Source organism: Marasmius oreades, chromosome 4 (assembly GCF_018924745.1).
Source record: "Marasmius oreades isolate 03SP1 chromosome 4, whole genome shotgun sequence".
Taxonomy (NCBI): domain Eukaryota; kingdom Fungi; phylum Basidiomycota; class Agaricomycetes; order Agaricales; family Marasmiaceae; genus Marasmius; species Marasmius oreades.
In genome coordinates this window covers 3,497,687-3,514,270 of record NC_057326.1, presented here as the reverse complement: position 1 = coordinate 3,514,270, position 16,584 = coordinate 3,497,687, and the positions used below count along the sequence as shown (strand labels likewise).

The 16,584-nt window shown below is 47.0% G+C and overlaps 7 protein-coding genes and 1 non-coding gene across 8 annotated transcripts; 3 read left to right on the top strand and 5 right to left on the bottom strand.

Moving 5' to 3' along the window:
- Positions 1-1,200: 1,200 nt before the first annotated feature.
- Positions 1,201-2,760, bottom strand: E1B28_007942 (uncharacterized protein). Its single transcript, XM_043152726.1, has 6 exons — positions 2,573-2,760; positions 2,272-2,510; positions 1,929-2,217; positions 1,665-1,877; positions 1,387-1,606; positions 1,201-1,332 (listed from the first exon to the last, which is right to left on the bottom strand). Exons 1-5 carry the CDS (start codon positions 2,735-2,737, stop codon positions 1,403-1,405), a joined length of 1,110 nt encoding a protein of 369 aa, XP_043010812.1. The 5' UTR covers positions 2,738-2,760; the 3' UTR covers positions 1,201-1,332; positions 1,387-1,402.
- Positions 2,761-3,992: 1,232 nt separating this feature from the next.
- On the top strand, positions 3,993-4,658 carry E1B28_007941 (uncharacterized protein; the record flags this gene model as incomplete). The annotated part of the gene is made up of 3 exons (XM_043152725.1): positions 3,993-4,193; positions 4,258-4,285; positions 4,354-4,658. 3 exons carry the CDS (start codon positions 3,993-3,995, stop codon positions 4,656-4,658), a joined length of 534 nt encoding a protein of 177 aa, XP_043010811.1.
- Positions 4,659-5,396: 738 nt separating this feature from the next.
- Positions 5,397-5,925, bottom strand: E1B28_007940 (uncharacterized protein; the record flags this gene model as incomplete). The annotated part of the gene is made up of 4 exons (XM_043152724.1): positions 5,397-5,435; positions 5,501-5,592; positions 5,648-5,730; positions 5,786-5,925. The coding sequence occupies 4 exons, from the start codon at positions 5,923-5,925 to the stop codon at positions 5,397-5,399; spliced, it is 354 nt and encodes a 117-aa protein (XP_043010810.1).
- A 90-nt stretch (positions 5,926-6,015) lies between these two features.
- Positions 6,016-6,373, bottom strand: E1B28_007939 (uncharacterized protein; the record flags this gene model as incomplete). The annotated part of the gene is made up of 3 exons (XM_043152723.1): positions 6,016-6,066; positions 6,117-6,184; positions 6,238-6,373. The coding sequence occupies 3 exons, from the start codon at positions 6,371-6,373 to the stop codon at positions 6,016-6,018; spliced, it is 255 nt and encodes an 84-aa protein (XP_043010809.1).
- A 2,700-nt stretch (positions 6,374-9,073) lies between these two features.
- E1B28_007938 lies at positions 9,074-9,175 on the bottom strand. The gene has a single exon. It is a non-coding gene; the product is annotated as a tRNA-Leu (tRNA).
- A 128-nt stretch (positions 9,176-9,303) lies between these two features.
- E1B28_007937 (uncharacterized protein) lies at positions 9,304-10,232 on the top strand (the record flags this gene model as incomplete). The annotated part of the gene is made up of 5 exons (XM_043152722.1): positions 9,304-9,412; positions 9,471-9,529; positions 9,590-9,943; positions 10,007-10,068; positions 10,139-10,232. 5 exons carry the CDS (start codon positions 9,304-9,306, stop codon positions 10,230-10,232), a joined length of 678 nt encoding a protein of 225 aa, XP_043010808.1.
- Positions 10,233-12,889: 2,657 nt separating this feature from the next.
- On the bottom strand, positions 12,890-14,694 carry E1B28_007936 (uncharacterized protein; the record flags this gene model as incomplete). Its single annotated transcript, XM_043152721.1, has 11 exons — positions 14,519-14,694; positions 14,307-14,456; positions 14,122-14,252; positions 13,832-14,067; positions 13,634-13,768; positions 13,527-13,577; positions 13,367-13,463; positions 13,303-13,310; positions 13,119-13,245; positions 12,971-13,057; positions 12,890-12,905 (listed from the first exon to the last, which is right to left on the bottom strand). Exons 4-11 carry the CDS (start codon positions 14,004-14,006, stop codon positions 12,890-12,892), a joined length of 696 nt encoding a protein of 231 aa, XP_043010807.1. The 5' UTR covers positions 14,007-14,067; positions 14,122-14,252; positions 14,307-14,456; positions 14,519-14,694.
- Positions 14,695-14,892: 198 nt separating this feature from the next.
- Positions 14,893-16,556, top strand: E1B28_007935 (uncharacterized protein). Its single transcript, XM_043152720.1, has 5 exons — positions 14,893-15,023; positions 15,090-15,442; positions 15,498-15,965; positions 16,031-16,240; positions 16,288-16,556. Exons 3-5 carry the CDS (start codon positions 15,535-15,537, stop codon positions 16,379-16,381), a joined length of 735 nt encoding a protein of 244 aa, XP_043010806.1. The 5' UTR covers positions 14,893-15,023; positions 15,090-15,442; positions 15,498-15,534; the 3' UTR covers positions 16,382-16,556.
- Positions 16,557-16,584: the final 28 nt, after the last annotated feature.

The following is a 16,584-nucleotide window of genomic DNA, read 5'->3' as shown; positions in this document are numbered from 1 at the left end:
ATGGGTGAGGATTTGGACTTAGGGATCATGCCGACGACGAATGATACAAACTTTGATTTTGGAAATGGTTTCGGGAATGGTACTAGCATCAGCAATGGAATCACGGCTACGTGGTTGGACGACTATACGACTGGCTTGTTGGAGGAGCTTATCGTTTCGGCCAACAACAGCAATGTGCATGTTCCGCAGTCTGCGTCTTGGGAGTCGTTTGAGGCGAGTTTGAACGTTACGTCTCAGTCTGGTCTTGGAGTGCTTTAATTACATTCCATATCTCGATTAGGCCTCCCTCTTACCGTTTTTCGTTCAATGGTTTTACGACATTCCAATCTACTTGTATCAGTCTTCTTCCTCGTTGCTGTTCCTCATTCACTTCGGCTCACATCCATATGCCCATATTTCTTCGTTTTCTATCTGTTCATCTCTCTCTCCCACTTTTTTTTGTGCTATCAGCCAATTTTAACAACTCTTCTATTCGTATCTTTGTACTCGACCTACTCTCTCTTCCCTGCTCACGTCCTTCACACACCTTCCACCACGTTTCTCTTTCCCGATGCTTTGCTCTCGCTCCCTTGTGAGGAGCGGTGAGCGCTTGGGAGGGGTTGTGGTGAGTGTCTTGTTGGTATGAGATGGGGTGTCTATACAGTCTACGATCGCGAGTCAATATACGGAATGCAGAATTGTTATTTGCGTTGGTGCCTACTAGGGAAAAATCCCAAGCCAATAGCCAACTTGTTGAGAAGTGTGAATCCTAGAGTGCCCACTTATATATATACCTTTCCCCCTGGATTGTGGGAGACGTGGTCGTGTCGTGTACTGGGCGAAGTTTATTTTGAAAGCAGTTTTCTGCGTCATCTCACACGCCTACAGCTAGTGTTGATCCGATTGGATAGGCGTCCAAGTGCCTTCATGGCGCGTAGTATCTATTACAGGCCGCTCAGAAAAAAAATTGACGATGACCAAGCAGGTCCCACGTGGCCGACTTGACTCGCTTTGTGCTTCACAGTGGGTGCAAGCGTGATATTTGTGTGATATTTATGATATCATTAGGGCGTGAGAGCTGCTTGGTCATCGTCAAATTTTTTTCTGAGCGGCCTACGATTATGGAAACAGCTGTAATTACAGCCTACAACGTGGCTTTCCGCGCTCCTCTCGCTCCAGCCTCACAGTGCAGCTATCACTCGTAAGGTTTGAAATTTAGTATGGTATTCTATCATATGTTCTCTATTACATCTGTGATTCCCTCTGATTCAAATTTCCTCTAGCTTTTTTAAACATCTATTACATATTGCCAATCTCGATTATGATTCCTGACTACCAGTTTTACTTGTCTTTCTTCCGAACATGTATCATGGCCGACCGCGTTGGAACAATGACATTCTAACTAACCTAAGTCATTCTCGCATTACAGCCCTCCTTTCTCATTGTGTCCATATTTTAAATTCTTCATCTCAGCAACAAAGTCACTGACATCTTTTCCTATGTCGCGTCGCGCAAGGCTCTTGAACCAGACTCCATTTCCGGGCAGTAGCGCCTGTTCTCGAATAATTTTCGCCGCAGTTTCAAACACTCTCGCGCGTTCCAGCATTTTCTCAATAATTTCGTCAAGCTATCTCAAGGTGAGTATTCACAGCAGCAAAAATGACAGGGCATTTCAAACTTCTCACCTCTTTGCGGCTGATCTCTTCCTCTTCATAGTTTGACGGTGCAGCGGCACCGCTACTAGTAGTTGGCGGCTCGGAGAGTTGAGACTCCACCTCGCTACTCATTGCTGGTAAGTCCATATGGTTTGTTCCGAGAGGTACTGGAAGATCGTCGACTTCGATCACATTCTCCACATTCTCCAACACAGCCGCTTGTTTCTCGACTTCTCCCGCCAGCTGCTTCAAATCAGCAAATTGGTGCAGCCTAAGTAGAAATAGTAAACGTACTGGTCGATTCCCTTGAACAAAGGTCCTGACATTTCCAGGAATATTATTCAACCGATACACCACATGTGGAACTTTATGCTTGACCGTGATGTATGCCTCATGGAGCCCATCGATAAGAGTTAAATGAATCCATCCATCACATGGGAACGAGTCCATCATGAGCTTGTCTCGTTGTTTCACTTCCTCCCCTTGTGTTTTCTTTGGTTTATGTTGGCGTCGACTACTTTGGCAGCAATGGTAATGAAAGGTAACTGACGGTGTACGTCTGCGCTTATACTTGGACTGGTACCTAAGTGTCCAGTTTTTAGTATACAACTGAAGAGTAAAATGATTCAATACTTGCGTGAATCGGTATCCGGTTGTTGCCCATATACATTCAACTATCCTGTCTGCTGTGCTGCGCAAGTTATTGTCGGTACCCGAGACAGATACTAATGTAGTGTCAACCCGTGCCACCACTGAAGACAGGTCTTGTCTGGTTCGAATGAGTGATAAAAAGTCCTCCAATGGGATTTGCGAAAGATCGAAGTAAGCCGTTGAGTCTTCTTCTGAATCGAGGATTGAATGTTCGGTTTGTTGATCCTAAGATGACGGCAGGTTAACAAAGTCAAGAATCCATCGAAAACACCATAATAAATCCAAACCGCTGTCGCAGCCTTAGAACCTCTGCCAGCAAGCCTCTTTCTGACTTTTCTTTTGGCAGCACAAGTAACACAGGTCTTTGTGTAACCTCCAGCGGTTTGTTTAAATGCCGAGACAGGTTTGCTAGCTCTACAGCTTGAGCAATACTGCTTCTCAGGCTCTGTCATGGCCGACGGAAAAGGCGGATTACGCGCTACGAAAGGTCTTGGCGCGTTAATAACCCTGGGAAATAATCCACGTGACAGCGTTTCATGCACCACACCCATCGTACCCATCGTTGGTGCACGATACGAGGAGTTCTTTGAATTCGTGGTGGGTGGAAGCTTAGGTTGGTGGGCAGGGTTTTGAGCATTTACGCTACCTTCGAAGAACCTTTCATGCTAAGCGTGAAAAAGCTCATTGGCCGCCCGAAAACGAAAACGAAAACGAGTTACGCTAGAACCTGGATTACTTTATTCGCATGGTGCATGATATGGCCCGGGTGAAAACGGATAATCATCGACGCACAATGAGCGACTTCAAGTTAGTGCCACTCAGGTTATTGTCGTGGAAATTGCGTGGAAAAGGTAAATTCATTTCCGAGTTCGCGCCGTACGTGGGTCGAGGACAATGAAAAGTAATTACACTGTGCGAGCTCGAACAGGTAAGGTCTTAACTCTTCATTTTGCACACCATTATCGTATCCTATCGTATCCTAGAAGTTGGATGACGTGGGTTTCTAAATACGTGAAGTAATTGAAGCACATTACTGGCACTAGCGCACTTGGTCTATTAGTTTCAGAACTCTCCCTACAATCTTGAAGAACCGTAGTGGTTTTCTATACTTTTACGCCGGTGAGGTGGATGAAGAAATTAAAGCGAGTTTGACGGATATTGAGCATCAAGCGTATGTTGTGTCGACACGGGGCTTACCCTCGTTCAACGCGCTGTACTCAGACCAATGAGAGATATTGAATTAGGAACGTTGCCTTCAAGTTCGCATCCTTCAAAATTAAAAACGCGAGCTACCGTGATCGATCCGAACAGGGTTTGTCTAGCATCCCAGTGCTCGCCGGTTGGCACTCAAACTTCTAGCTCCAAACTAACATCGTCTCGACAGCACCCGCGGGACGGGGAGCGCCGCGACGAAAGGTGAATTTCTTGAAAGAACTTCGATTTCGATGGGGGGGGGGACTGTTGCAATCCAAGTCCTCGGGAATATGAAACGAGCGAAGAAATCTATTAGGATTTGAGAGAGGAAGCACGAAGAGGGAATCGCGAGTAGAACTTTGAGAAGATTAAACGGCGACGGCTAGGTCATAATCCTCACTACTGCCACAGACCGTGCAGTCTACAAGTGCCTCTGAGAGTATAAAAGGGCTCACCTGTAGCCTCCCAAGAACTCATCAGTCTCCTACACCAACCTCGCTTCGACCATCTACGATGTCACTCACTCTCAAAGTCAATATCGATGACGACCAAGTCGCTTTCCTGAAGGAACAGGGCTACTACCTCTTCCTTGCGAAACTGGTGCAGGGTCAATCCCAAGCCAACGTGATTTGGGAGAGTAATTCGGCGTACGTTGCTAACAACGAGTTCGCATGGCGACCAGTCTACGCTATCGCTGGGTCAGAAACCGTGGAGGTGAGCTAACCTTGACAGTGGACGTCTCTGAATCGATATCAACGTTGATTGTCGGGTGTTACAGCCAGGCATCCAAGTCGTAGGTTCCACAGGTACGGTCAGGCGATCAAGATTAACGGAAGCGGCAACATCACCAACGGCGTGAACCCTGTCACTCCAGGCCAGCCATTCACGTTCTCCAACATGGATGCCGATACCGATTTTGCCGCAGCCGTTTACACCGGGGACCCATCCAACCCAACAGCTAATCTCTCGAATCCCTTCTTCATCAGCAAATCTCTTGAACAAAACTTCAGCGTCGATATCTTGCCGATCGAGACCGTGGTGCTTTGGTTTGGAGAGGCTCAGAAAACCAGCACGATCATTGCAGAATATTCCGGCCCCGCTTTGACGGCTGTTTATGGGGAGGGAGACAGTAACCACACCGCTCAGTGGACGAAAAAAGGTTGGGAGCTGATTAATTGATCGCGCAGAGTCTGTACTTGGTCCTGTATAGCCATGTGATAGCTTTCGTCGCGTCTTGACTCCGAATCGGCCCTTGAATACTTCTATAGATACCTTCGTCAATCTATACTTTTGCTACTAGTTTGATGATGAGGGAGTGAGTTCATCCATAATGCTGGAGGCATTGCCACTCGTTATTCCATCAGAAACCGGGAAACTGTCCTAGATACTCCGATGGTGTCATAGTCAAAGTCACAGTCATGGATGCTATAAACTAATAGCCGATGAGGGATTATTGAGAGGCGACTGACTACATGGTCGTGAAAAGAGATCGGAAGATAGGCTGACCGAGGTGACGAACGATAGACCGATAGGTGGCTGTATTCCAAGTGAATACCGAAGCCAATAGAGAATAGAGAACGTACCTCACGGTTGTTTATGCCAAAGACACACCGTTCAGTGGGCGAAAGGGGAGGGTGATCCGAAAATATCAAGGAGACATCTCATTCGAGTGGTTACAGAAGAATAGCTCCTTCAACCATAATTACACTTCAGTTCCCCCCAGAGACGATGACGTCAACACTACAGCCTATAGAAAAGCTCATATTAAGTGCCGTCTCGCCAAAAAGTCGCCATACTGTACGAACTCATACCTGCTTACAAGAGAGTAAAAAGCGCTGTCGAACTATGCCGAAGGGTTTGAGCCTTCTTCTGGTGACCTCCAGTCTAAGTGGACAGGTCGGGCGGGATCCTGTGAGTTTATGAAAGATGTATGCGAGGTGGATACCTCCAGTTAAGCTGAGGGTCACCGGCCAAAACTGATTAGTTCGTGTGGAAAGTCTAAGAAAAACTGTTCGATGTACCTTGCTGATGTCATTCTTATTGTGGTTCTGCGTATATGTTGACTTTTCCAATGCAGCGAGGGGGTCCGCGTTCTCCGCTTTCTCATCAGTATCTCCACACTGTCTGTGAGCACAACGGGCCAAGGATTACAGACTGAACTCACTTACCGTGTATGGCGAACCCCATTCCCCTCTGGATTCCACTCCTCATCTTTCTGCCTCGCTCCTGAGAAAACGACATAACGCGTGTTCTGGATGCGGGGACCAGCTGAGTACGGTAGGATCCAATTGTAGCCCAAAACTTACGTTTGGATCCATGTGGATTGGAACCAACCAGAACAAAGATGGCATTTACACCGGAAAGAGAATATAGGCGTCGAGTAGTAGTTCCCTATCTTCTTCTTTCGGGGTTGTAGCGCACACCCATCCCGATATGGTCGTTGCATGTCCCACTGCAAAGTTGATGCGAGTGCTGGTCCTCGTCTTTCGAGGATATGATACGCACCACCAAATGTTAGGGAGTTCAAATCTGACAATTAGAATGCCTTGGTCAATCTTTCGAGCTCTGTCGCCCAGCGCGTGTTTGCCTGGTGAGGTGAAGTGAGCTTGGGACAAGTCCGATGATGCTGCGACCAACCTCTGTAAGGATTGGGACTGCCATGTTTCTCTCCATAAAGTCGGGTGGATAATACTTGGATCCTAGAGCTGAATTTCAGGCATGAGCACAATCTCTACGTTGAAAATCTGAACTTGCGTACCATGATGACGGTGAGAGCCAGGAGTCGATGGTGGCGGTGCAATTGCCTTCCTCCCAGTCGACCACCCATCGTCCCTAAATCGCCTGTCCTCACAATGCGTCACTAGGAAGTATCCGGAAGTTAATGAACCTGTCATGGTGCAAGTTATCAGCAAAATTAGTCTTACAGCTTACTCACGGGCCTGCTGCGGACTTGGCTTTTAGTCTTTTTCCCCACCACCACTTCTTCCACCATCCATGACGAGATTGGCTGCTCTGGATGGCACTTCATTGCCTTTAAAAGTTTTTCCCGCCGCACACGATTTCCAAGAATTGGTCACTCCCAATCCGACTCAGCGTACGGACTATAATGGTTGCTACATTGTTGTAATTGCCATACTATGGCGAGGGTGTATTCGTGCAGAATATAGCTCAGTGTGGTTTTGTTAATTCGAAACAGGCATGTGCCAATTCTGAGCTGGATCAGTGAGTCGCTCTCGAGCTCGGAATTAGCCCAAGATCTGATCTCAATCCAACAGTTTATCCCTTCAAGCAAAGTGGACGTTTCTTTTCGCCCCCAGAAATGGATAACAATGACTCCAGCTCTGCGATGTCAAGGCTACAAGTTACAACAGACCAATCGAGTTCTCAGGGCAAATCCTTTCCATTTTTCCATCTGACGACAACTCCCTTGAAATCGTTTGATGGCCAATCAAAAACTTTCTGAATAATTCATACATCCATATATTCTGTTCGATAGTCGTCACCATTTCATACCCCCTTCCCCGCCGTCATTGCCTGAAATACGAATACCCTTCGTCAACGGATGCACACTCCGCTCGTCAATTCACTCAGGAAAGACTACCAATGTTCAACTCGACTACATTGGACCTTAGAAAAGGTCTTTTACGCTTTCGTTTTGAGAGTTTCGCCTGGCCGTGGGGCGTCAACGGACCATTTCAAAGAATCCATTTCCTTTGAGACGACCTTCCCCAGTCGATATCCGTTCCCTTGTTCGTGTTCGGCTTCGTTTGGTCTTTCCCTTCTCATAAACTCGACGAGTCGATGGTATTTACCCCAGCGCTCACGCTGGGGCCTGGGCTGCGCGAGAGAATTCGAGTTCTCGGTTTAAAGATCGAGATGGTTTCTCACAAAAATCTGTATCTTGTTCCTGAAGGTCCAAGGCGACTTCGGACAGTCATCTAAAACTAGCCCTGGAATTCGATGATGACGCTTCATCTAAAGCTCCACTTCCGGCGTACTTCGACTTTCCTCTCCACTTCGACTCCACGCAGATCCACCTACAAAATTCAGCTGTCGTGGTGTTACGCCGATTTATGATGGTCCTTGACAAAGTGCATTCCATCGTCACTTTGGAAGAGGATGATGAGCGAAAGCTCCGCCCCCAGATCGCCGAGTTGATCTCTACACTTTCAATTGGTTGCGTCATTCTGAATGTCGGTGACTGCGGTCAACCAGTCTTCAATCATTCAGGGCGGCGTCGGTCAATTGGTAGGCAGGGCGGTTGTTTCGGATAATGATTCCTGATATCCGTGGACTTATGCTCTAAAGATGGCCTTTGTCATGGATGTTCCTTTTCGGTTGATGGGGTGTTTCGTCGCTTTCCGTCGAAGCTGAAGCGCATTCGTTTTATCGATGACTTGAGTGCAACGACTTGGGATTCTCTAGTTCGCGAGATCGTAATAAGGGTTCTGGTAGCACGCTGTTTGGGTTTGGCCTCATTCAACGTGTATCATGCAAGATGCAGAGTAAATCGCCGCAACACCATTGACGGCTGCTAGCGCGTTTTAGCGACGATGATGCGCTCTCCATATTCCGAGATGAAAGTGGGGCAGGCCTAGTGGAAGCCCTTACTTATCCTTATCAAGGAACGGCCTAGAGCGCAGAAGCTGGAAGTCAATTAAAAATACCGGAATTCCACGGATAATACAGCCATCATTGCGCTCTTCTCCACGGAAACACGATGGGCGTCAATTTCTCTCTTGTTTTAGAGTGCACAATTGACGTGTTGCCCCGCTCGGCCGAGGAAATTCATTAATTGTGTCTTCGCGTACTCGAGGTATAAGAACGTTGGGGGGTGCGGATTCCAGCTCTCCAGAATCCTCAGAAATCAATTCAGTTCAGCTTTCTCGGCTTCTAAACTCGACTCTATTACAACAAAACCTTACTGCCACTCTACACCGTCATAGACTATGAAGAACGTCTTCGCCGTCAGCTTCCTCGACGCTCTCATCTCTCTTCTCGTTCCTGCTGATCTTGCTGTATGTCGCGGACTTCTGTTTAGATCTCGTTCTTTTGAAACTCATCTTGCAACCGTTTTGCAGGCATCTGGCTCACATTGTCAAAGCAATTGCTGCAAGAAGGAAGAAGAAAGTGAAAATTAAATTTATCCGACTCCGAGTCTCCAGTCGAAGGTTTCCTTTCTGTACTTTAGTAAGTTCACGACGCGTTGTCTTTGATTTTTCGAGTGCTTATTCGAATAGCAGAGCCGATTCGGGCTTCATGACAATGCGTCGTCCCCTCTTCTGTTTCTTCTACCCTACGAGGTTGTAATTTTTATTCCTGTCACACACGGACTGTGTCATTACCACGACTGAGCTTTTTTATTTCTTTCCACTCCGATCTATAACACAAGTATCATAGTCTTCATTTATGTACTCAGACTAATTTTTCTTTCATGGAATACTATTCAAGTTCCGTTGAAGAGATCAAAATTACTTACTGAACTGCTGAAAATGAATACTATCGGAGACCCTGCTTTCACTGGTATCGATCGCCAGGATCGCAACGAGGGTTACATCAGTTAAGACTCCAAAACAAACTAGCCTGACCGCTGATGACGAGAGTGGGATTCGAACCCACGCCCCGAAGGACTAGATTATCTGACAAAGGATTCTGCGACCTGATTCTAGCGCCTTAGACCGCTCGGCCATCTCGCCATCCTACGAGTGGAGATTATTCGAGTAGAGATTATTCGTCAATATACCATCAGTCAGCCACCTGTGCAGTCCCACCCCTGTCCTTGTCCTCCTCCGGCAAGGGTTGTCATCCAACGTCGTCACGACCAATGGACGAAACACCCACAGGCCTTTTCGACGCCTACCACGGAGATTTCGAACATATCATCCAAGGTGTTAAGAATAAATTAGACAAAGAGGTTTTAGAGCAATATGGAGGTACGTTGCCATGCATATGGTTCTACCAAGTGCTTACGCCCTCCAACACGTCACACAGAACAAAGAAAAGCAACCTTGCGAAGGGTAGAAATCGAACTAGACGAAGCTGATGATCTGGTACGTCTCCACCGAACCTTTCAAACTTCCAACGTTTTGACCACGAATAAAAAAAAATAGGTATCTCAACTCGAAATCGAAGTTCAAGGAATCCCAGCTTCCATACGTCCACAATATGCAGCTCGGCTTAAACAGTCCAAAATCGACATGAACAGGTTAAAACGAGTTGCGAAGGATATGCATGCCAAAGTCTCTCGGGGAGAGCTTCTTGGCCCTGGTGGAAGTTTTGCAAGGTCAGACGACCCCTACGACGACGAACGAACGACGTTACTGGCTGGCACGCACATCTTGACTGATGGAAGTAGACGGCTTGATAATGCGACGAGGATAGCGTTGGAAACGGAAACTTTGGGTGCGGATATTTTGAGGAATTTGGCGGAGGATAGGGAGAGGATTGAGAATTCGAGAGATACGGTGCGTTTTCGACTGTTCTCGTCTATTTGCGTCCTCTTCTCTCTCTAATGCGGCCGTCTTCAGCTTCAAAGAGCAGATACGTCTATCGACCGTGCCTCTAAAACTCTCAAGAATATGATTCGGCAGTATGTTTCCCCCCGGCCTCTCCTTGACCGCAAACTGCACCGCTCACATTCTTCACTCTCGCCTTCTCAGGATGTACAAGCAACGCTTCATACTCAGCGGCCTCGGAGTCGTGCTGGTCATCGTTGTGCTTGTCATATTGTACTTCAAACTCATTCGTCACTGAACAGTTTTTTCTTTTTTCTTTCTCCCCTTTGGATTCTTTTTTATGCTCAGGCTTGTTATTTATCTGTATCACTTATGTTCCCTTTGTAATTGCCTTCGTGCCCTTTTTTACTTCTTTCCTCTTTGTAATTTGCTTTCGTTCTTCCCCTTTTTTTGGACGCTGTCGCCAGTACTTACCTCACCGTTGAACTTGCATTCATATTTGATTGGTCGTTGATTGAACTTGGCAAATGGAATGCAGGGATGGCCGTTCGTTTGCCATGAATTCATATTGATGGAACGACGAATGACAGTGACATTCATGAATAAATATAAATACGGCTTGAACATAGGAGAAAATATACACATACGTCGTAAGAGTGTCGTGTATCGTCGTAAAGTTCATAAGATAATGAATTGAAAAGTAAAAAAACCAGCTCAACCATCTCCTATCAGTTTATTACCTACAAACCTCCAAAGTCCCCATATCATCGACAACTTCACCCCGAACATTCTCTATCTCGAGAACTATTGGCGTTCTTCTCGACCGATGAACCGCACTCCTCCGAACGAAGCGCAAGGGATATCCGATCGCCCTTAACGAAGTCATCACGAGGGGCTCAGGCTCACTGCCCGACGCGGTGGTGGTAATCGCAGGAGCAGCGAGGACAATCAAGGTTGAATGGTTTCTTCCTCGTACTTTTTTCGTTACCGGGGTGTTCTGGATGGAGGAGGTTTTGACGTGAACTTGATGAGCCAGAGCGGAAGTTGCCGTATCATTGAAATAGAGATTCTCCTTCCTTCTGCTGCTGAAGAAAGCGACTAGTGTCTCTCAGAGCCAGGGCCAGTGGTAGATGCAGAAGGCACGGGGTGTCCCTCGGGCCTTATCGTTCTCCGCATCCACCTCGCACCCGCTGTTCAGAGGTACCAACAACTCATTCTGAGTTAATTGGAGAAAAAAACGGCAGTAGAATCCGAGGCCCTAGGTCGTACGTGTAGACCAAGACTCGAACCGCAATCAAATAGCATGAGAGGACTGACGCTGATGTACGAACTGAAACTGTGTCGCGGTCTGCGCCCATTTGTAGTTCTGTACGCGTGTCATTTAAGGGCTCTGAGAGGAAGTGGGAAGGAGGTCTGCGCAAGTTTTGCGTCCTGCTCAGTCTCTTGAAGTTATCGAGAAGTTCGAGTGAGTAAAAGTCGTAGGATGCTGCTGGAGGAGTGATTGCGTGAAAAAAATCAGGGTTTTATAGCTGCTTATGACAGGCTAGGAAAGACTGTTGAAAATTCTCGACGGGAACGAGAAGAAGGCGGAGAGATGCTTGAGCGCAAACGACGGACTTGGAATCTTATCGCGCATCTGACTATCTTATCCTGATCGATCCTCCGTCACAATCAGGTCACGGTCTACTTCGTTACACTAGGAGGGGGGCATATACACTGGACGGTCCTATCCGGGATGTACCAAAAACGGGTCTCATTTTGGCCGACACTCCGATCCTAGTGTACCTAAAACGACCCAAATTGAGTACCACCTACGATCCCTAATGTGCGTAAATGGGCTCGTCGGTAGCCAAGTCCGATCCGTATGTACCAAAAATCGGGGTTGTCCTGGGTACCGGATTTATATGCCCTTGGGTTTGTTTTCAACCTGAGTGCTACCTTTCACTTTCTCACCGCAACGTCCACCATGCAACCACGCACCAGGATCTGTTCTGTGCGAGGGTTCGGACGCCTCGCAAGAGTAACATACCTTACGAGTTTGGCTCTGAAGACAGAGACGGCGAGTCAGATTAGCTCCTCCAATTGTTCTTAGTGTTTGTTTCGATTCTTCTACAATATAGTACCCTTAAAATGATCAGGTACGGTAGATACGAGGTTGTATCGGTTATGTACACAAAATGGACCAAAATTCACCTACCCGATCCAAATGTACCAAATACCTACCCAAATTGACCCAAAAGTATGTACCAAAAATGGTCCAAAATGGGGGTCAACGGATCGGACATACTACCCAATGTGCCCCCCTCCTGTTACACTCCATTGACCTCTACAATCTCCAATGAGCTTCAACAGGCTTCAACAAGTCTCAGGGAAGGCGGAAAGTTTGGGCTGGAATATCCAGGTGAGCATTTTTGGTATTGGATATTAAGCTCATCGTGCCGCTGCTTTTGTTCAATTTCGGTCTTCCATTTCTCTCAGAAATTATGCAGATACTGAGTCACTGACCTTGCATTTGCGAACAAAATCAATTACAAAACTGGGTTCATGAACTCTGGAACGAATATACGGGTAACTACATGTTGTTCTTGTTCTTGTCATCAGACTGTTCAACCATTCCTGCCAAGTCTGCTCCGAACCGCCCAGACACTCTTCTGAGTCTATGAATACTCGCGCCATCCGTTAAAATTCAGCAAGCTTTTAAGACCGCTCGCGATTGTTGTCATTGTATCCTGGTCACTTCCGAAAACTTCAGGGTACATTGCAGGTTTGAGAACATGAGCTGCCGGCGGAAGGCTTTTGGGACTCCTTTAGCACGCGTCCTTATGTGAAGCAATTTATATATTAATATTCAAAACAAAGGAAAAGGATCATAGTATCATTAAAGAATAAGAACTAATGTGTAAATTACTACCCCACCTTCCACTTTGAAGAATATCGGCCTGACTCAAGAAGCAACTATCCAGTAGCGATCCTACAATCCAGGATTAAGTTTCGGATGTAATCACCGGGTCTCTGAAAACTAGCGGATTTGCTTACTTTTTGAGCGCTGCAAGGTCACCGTTAAAATTGTCCGCATCGCCAGGATTGGAACCATGATCCGCAAATTGCCAGAAAGTGAAGGTTCTAATAAATATTTGATCTCACTCTTGGCTCAACCATTTAAATAGAAGACGAAAGAACTCACGGCCAACCCGCCGGCAATTCACCAGGGCTAGCGGCAGTCGTGAAGCGAGCAATCCAAAGTGGATTTGAAGCGAATGCTGCGCTATTGCCGGTGCATTCTTTCCACCAGTTCGTGTTTGTGTAGATGACTGCGTAGCAGACGTGTAAATTCTAACGTCACAAATACGGGTAGACGGTCCACTCACTCGGGAACCTAGGATAACGCATCAGTATCAGGAATAGATTGAAGTAGTAAGGTGTCGCCTTCACCTAGTGGTCTTTGCGTGGTACGTATCTGAAAAATCCTTGATCCAACTGACCATGGCAGCGGGACTCAGACCGTAACAATTGGCGCCATTTGGATTAACTGTTCCGTTTCGCACGTGTCGTTAGACATCAGTTCGTTCACCACAACATGAATGGATCTTACACTCAATGTCCAATACACCAGGGAAAGTGATTCCATCACCGGACCATTCACCTATGAACGACTTAGTTGTTTGCGCTGAACTGAGCCTGAGTAATGAAACTGCTTACCCCCATTAGCCAAAAAGAAATTTGCTTGCGCAGCTCCTGAGCTTGCATCTGGACGGCCAAAGTGATATGCTCCACGAATAAGGCCAGCATTGGTGGCATCAGTGAAATGAGACGAAAACGAGGGGTCCTTGAACGCTAGATACCAGTCAGCAAATTGTCCGGTATCGTTTACGCAGGAAGGACAGGAGGTAAACGTACTAGTTCCGTCGGTCGCTTTCATAAAAGCGAATGAAATCCCGTTCGCTTTGACCTTCGCCCAGTCGACATTCGGTTGGAAGTGAGAAACATCTATGCCCTGCGGGTTGGCCCGTTTCCCGAGAGTGGCAGCCAAGGCGAGGGGTAGCAAAGGTAGTAAAAGATGCAAAGATTTCATGTCTGTGGTTGAGAGATGTCGATGTCTTGTAAAAACCTTTGCTTTTATACCGTTCGAGGCACTTCATTACACCAGTGAGTTTTTTCTTTGAGTCTTGATACCATCAGTCACTTGCCAGAGCAACCGGACAGCCTAGTATGTGGCGAAACATGCGGATACCAAATCACTAGGGAAAACACGAGTATTCGTCTCCCGTGGACAGTTGGAGTGGGCACTGGTGGGTGTTGAAGCATTGATGGTCATATTCTACGGATGCACCGCTTTACTTATACGGATCAATCAAATGTAGTTCCTACTCACCGGGTAATGCGTACATATGTAGCGCAGGTAACGATTTTGGCTATAACCATAAGCAGCATTGTGAGTATCACGAACACGTAGAAACTACGCCAATAGCAGTGCTCGACCAAGGGCTCCGAAAACGGTTGTATTGCGATGGACGAGATGGATCTGGAAACCCGAGCATATTAGTGGCGGATAATTTGACATCACGGTTGCATGGGCATATCTACCTTACTCTACTTCAAATTGGGACCAACAGTGAGTAAGTGAAGCATTTGTCGTTGGATTGAGAATTTGAAATCGTCGGCAAATATACACTGCATACCACTTCAGAATCTATTCAGCATTATTCACGAGAAAAGCAAAGCGTTCTGCCCTCTGGGAAGCATAAGAAGCATTCTCGCCTGAGCCAAATATCACAAAGGAGACCGCTTCGGGAGTTCGACGATGCCGCTCTAGAGAACGAGCATAACATAGCGAGGGTTTTATAGGTGGTTGAGGGCAGGCTTACCAAAGGTCACGAGGCGGGCAGCCAATCAGAAAAATGACTCTTTTCCCACACACGCAAAATTGCCTCGTGCTCCTCAAGACCGCATTATCCACTTACTTTTTCACCGTCACGATCTCCTCAGCACCCCCCCCCCGAATTATTCCCTTTTCTTCTCTTCATGAGTTGCCTACACGAAGCCTTTTCATCGACGGCCATGTTGGCTGTTTCGGGGTAACATTGTTGAGGTATGTGGCTTCCATGTCGAGATCTAACCTTCTTTTCACGGATTGACCTCGTCGAATTTCGTTCAGAATCATTGTTGACTCGTAACTGCTGTCGCTCGTCTCGTCGCCGATCTTCTCCTTCGAATCTTCATGTTGGTTAACGAATGTCCTCCCTCGTTACCGTCGACCTATGGCATCTATGAGCCAACATTTTATCTCAGGAGCCCAGGGTCACCATTATGGTTCCATATCATCGACCTACAAGCCCACCATCCCCGCCGGGGCTTCTGTCGTTGCTGCATGGTACCGAACAGCCTCATGACTCGGGGAATGACTCGGGAACTCGACCGTTGTCATTGGTCGCTGTTGTCAGTGAAGAGCTGGATCAGGATTTTGGTCGAAGAAAGAGAGAATGCCGCCAGTGGTGGCCCTGACATAGGGTATGTTCTGCTTCTTTACTCTGGAAAGTAATTATCTTACTCGTGGTGCTTTTAGGCCACATAACCAGCAGGCAAAATCTGTATTTTGACGGATGGGAGGATTTGGCTTGGCCCCCTGTAGCATTTGTGATTACATAAGCTGGTCACAACCCCAATCCCAATCGCCAAAAAGTCCTACGCCGTCCTGCAAAAGTTTACATCCGACCACCATCAGTGATCACTATATCCGCCCTACGATGGCCGCTGCGATTTCGCTTCTCTCCTCTCTCTTCTTCGCAAGACTGTGTCTAGCCCAGGATATCAATGGCATGGACATGACGATGGATATGCCTATGGACCTCGCCAGCGGACATATGTTGATGTATTTTCACTTCACACCTGGTGATATCCTGTGGTTCGAAGGATGGGTACCTCAAAGTAAAGGGGCAATGGTCGGAGCTTGCATTGGACTGTTCTTACTGGCTCTTGTTGATCGATGGGTGGCTGGGTGTAGGGGTATCATGGAGGCACATTGGGGGAAAAGGTGTGCAACCGTTCTTTCTTAGTTCTCCGTGCTTCTTGTCATAACGGCACACTTCCGGAGCTTAGGGCCCAGATAGCATACGTTAACAAGATTAACTCGGATTCTCACATCAATAAGAAAGTGAAAGGCACTTCCCGCTCCGCTCCTTCTCCCTCGGTTCTTGACTTGGTCACGATGCGAACGATTGTACCCTTCATTCCAGCTCATGATATCGTGCGAGGAATCATGCAAGCCGGGCAAGCGGCCATTGGTTTCGCTCTCATGTTGGCTGTTATGTGAGTGCTACTACTTGGTTTATTCCCATGATTCTCATGGGCTACAGGACGTTTCAAGTGTCGTTCTTGATAGCGATCGTGATCGGTTTGGGGGTTGGAGAGACGTTGTTTGGGAGATCTAGGATTGTTGCTCATGTCTAGCAAGCTGCACGTAGCCCCTAAACTATCTGTATTTTCATGGCTATCTACTTATCCATGATACAACTTCCGTTTTTATCGAGTTTGGGAGATGTCCTGACATATACATACATTCATGGTGGCTGACGGCTTGAATTTCACACAAGCGCACGTTTCAATAGAAAATTTTTTTGTCCTCTTACACCCATGCTGACAACAAGCCGAAC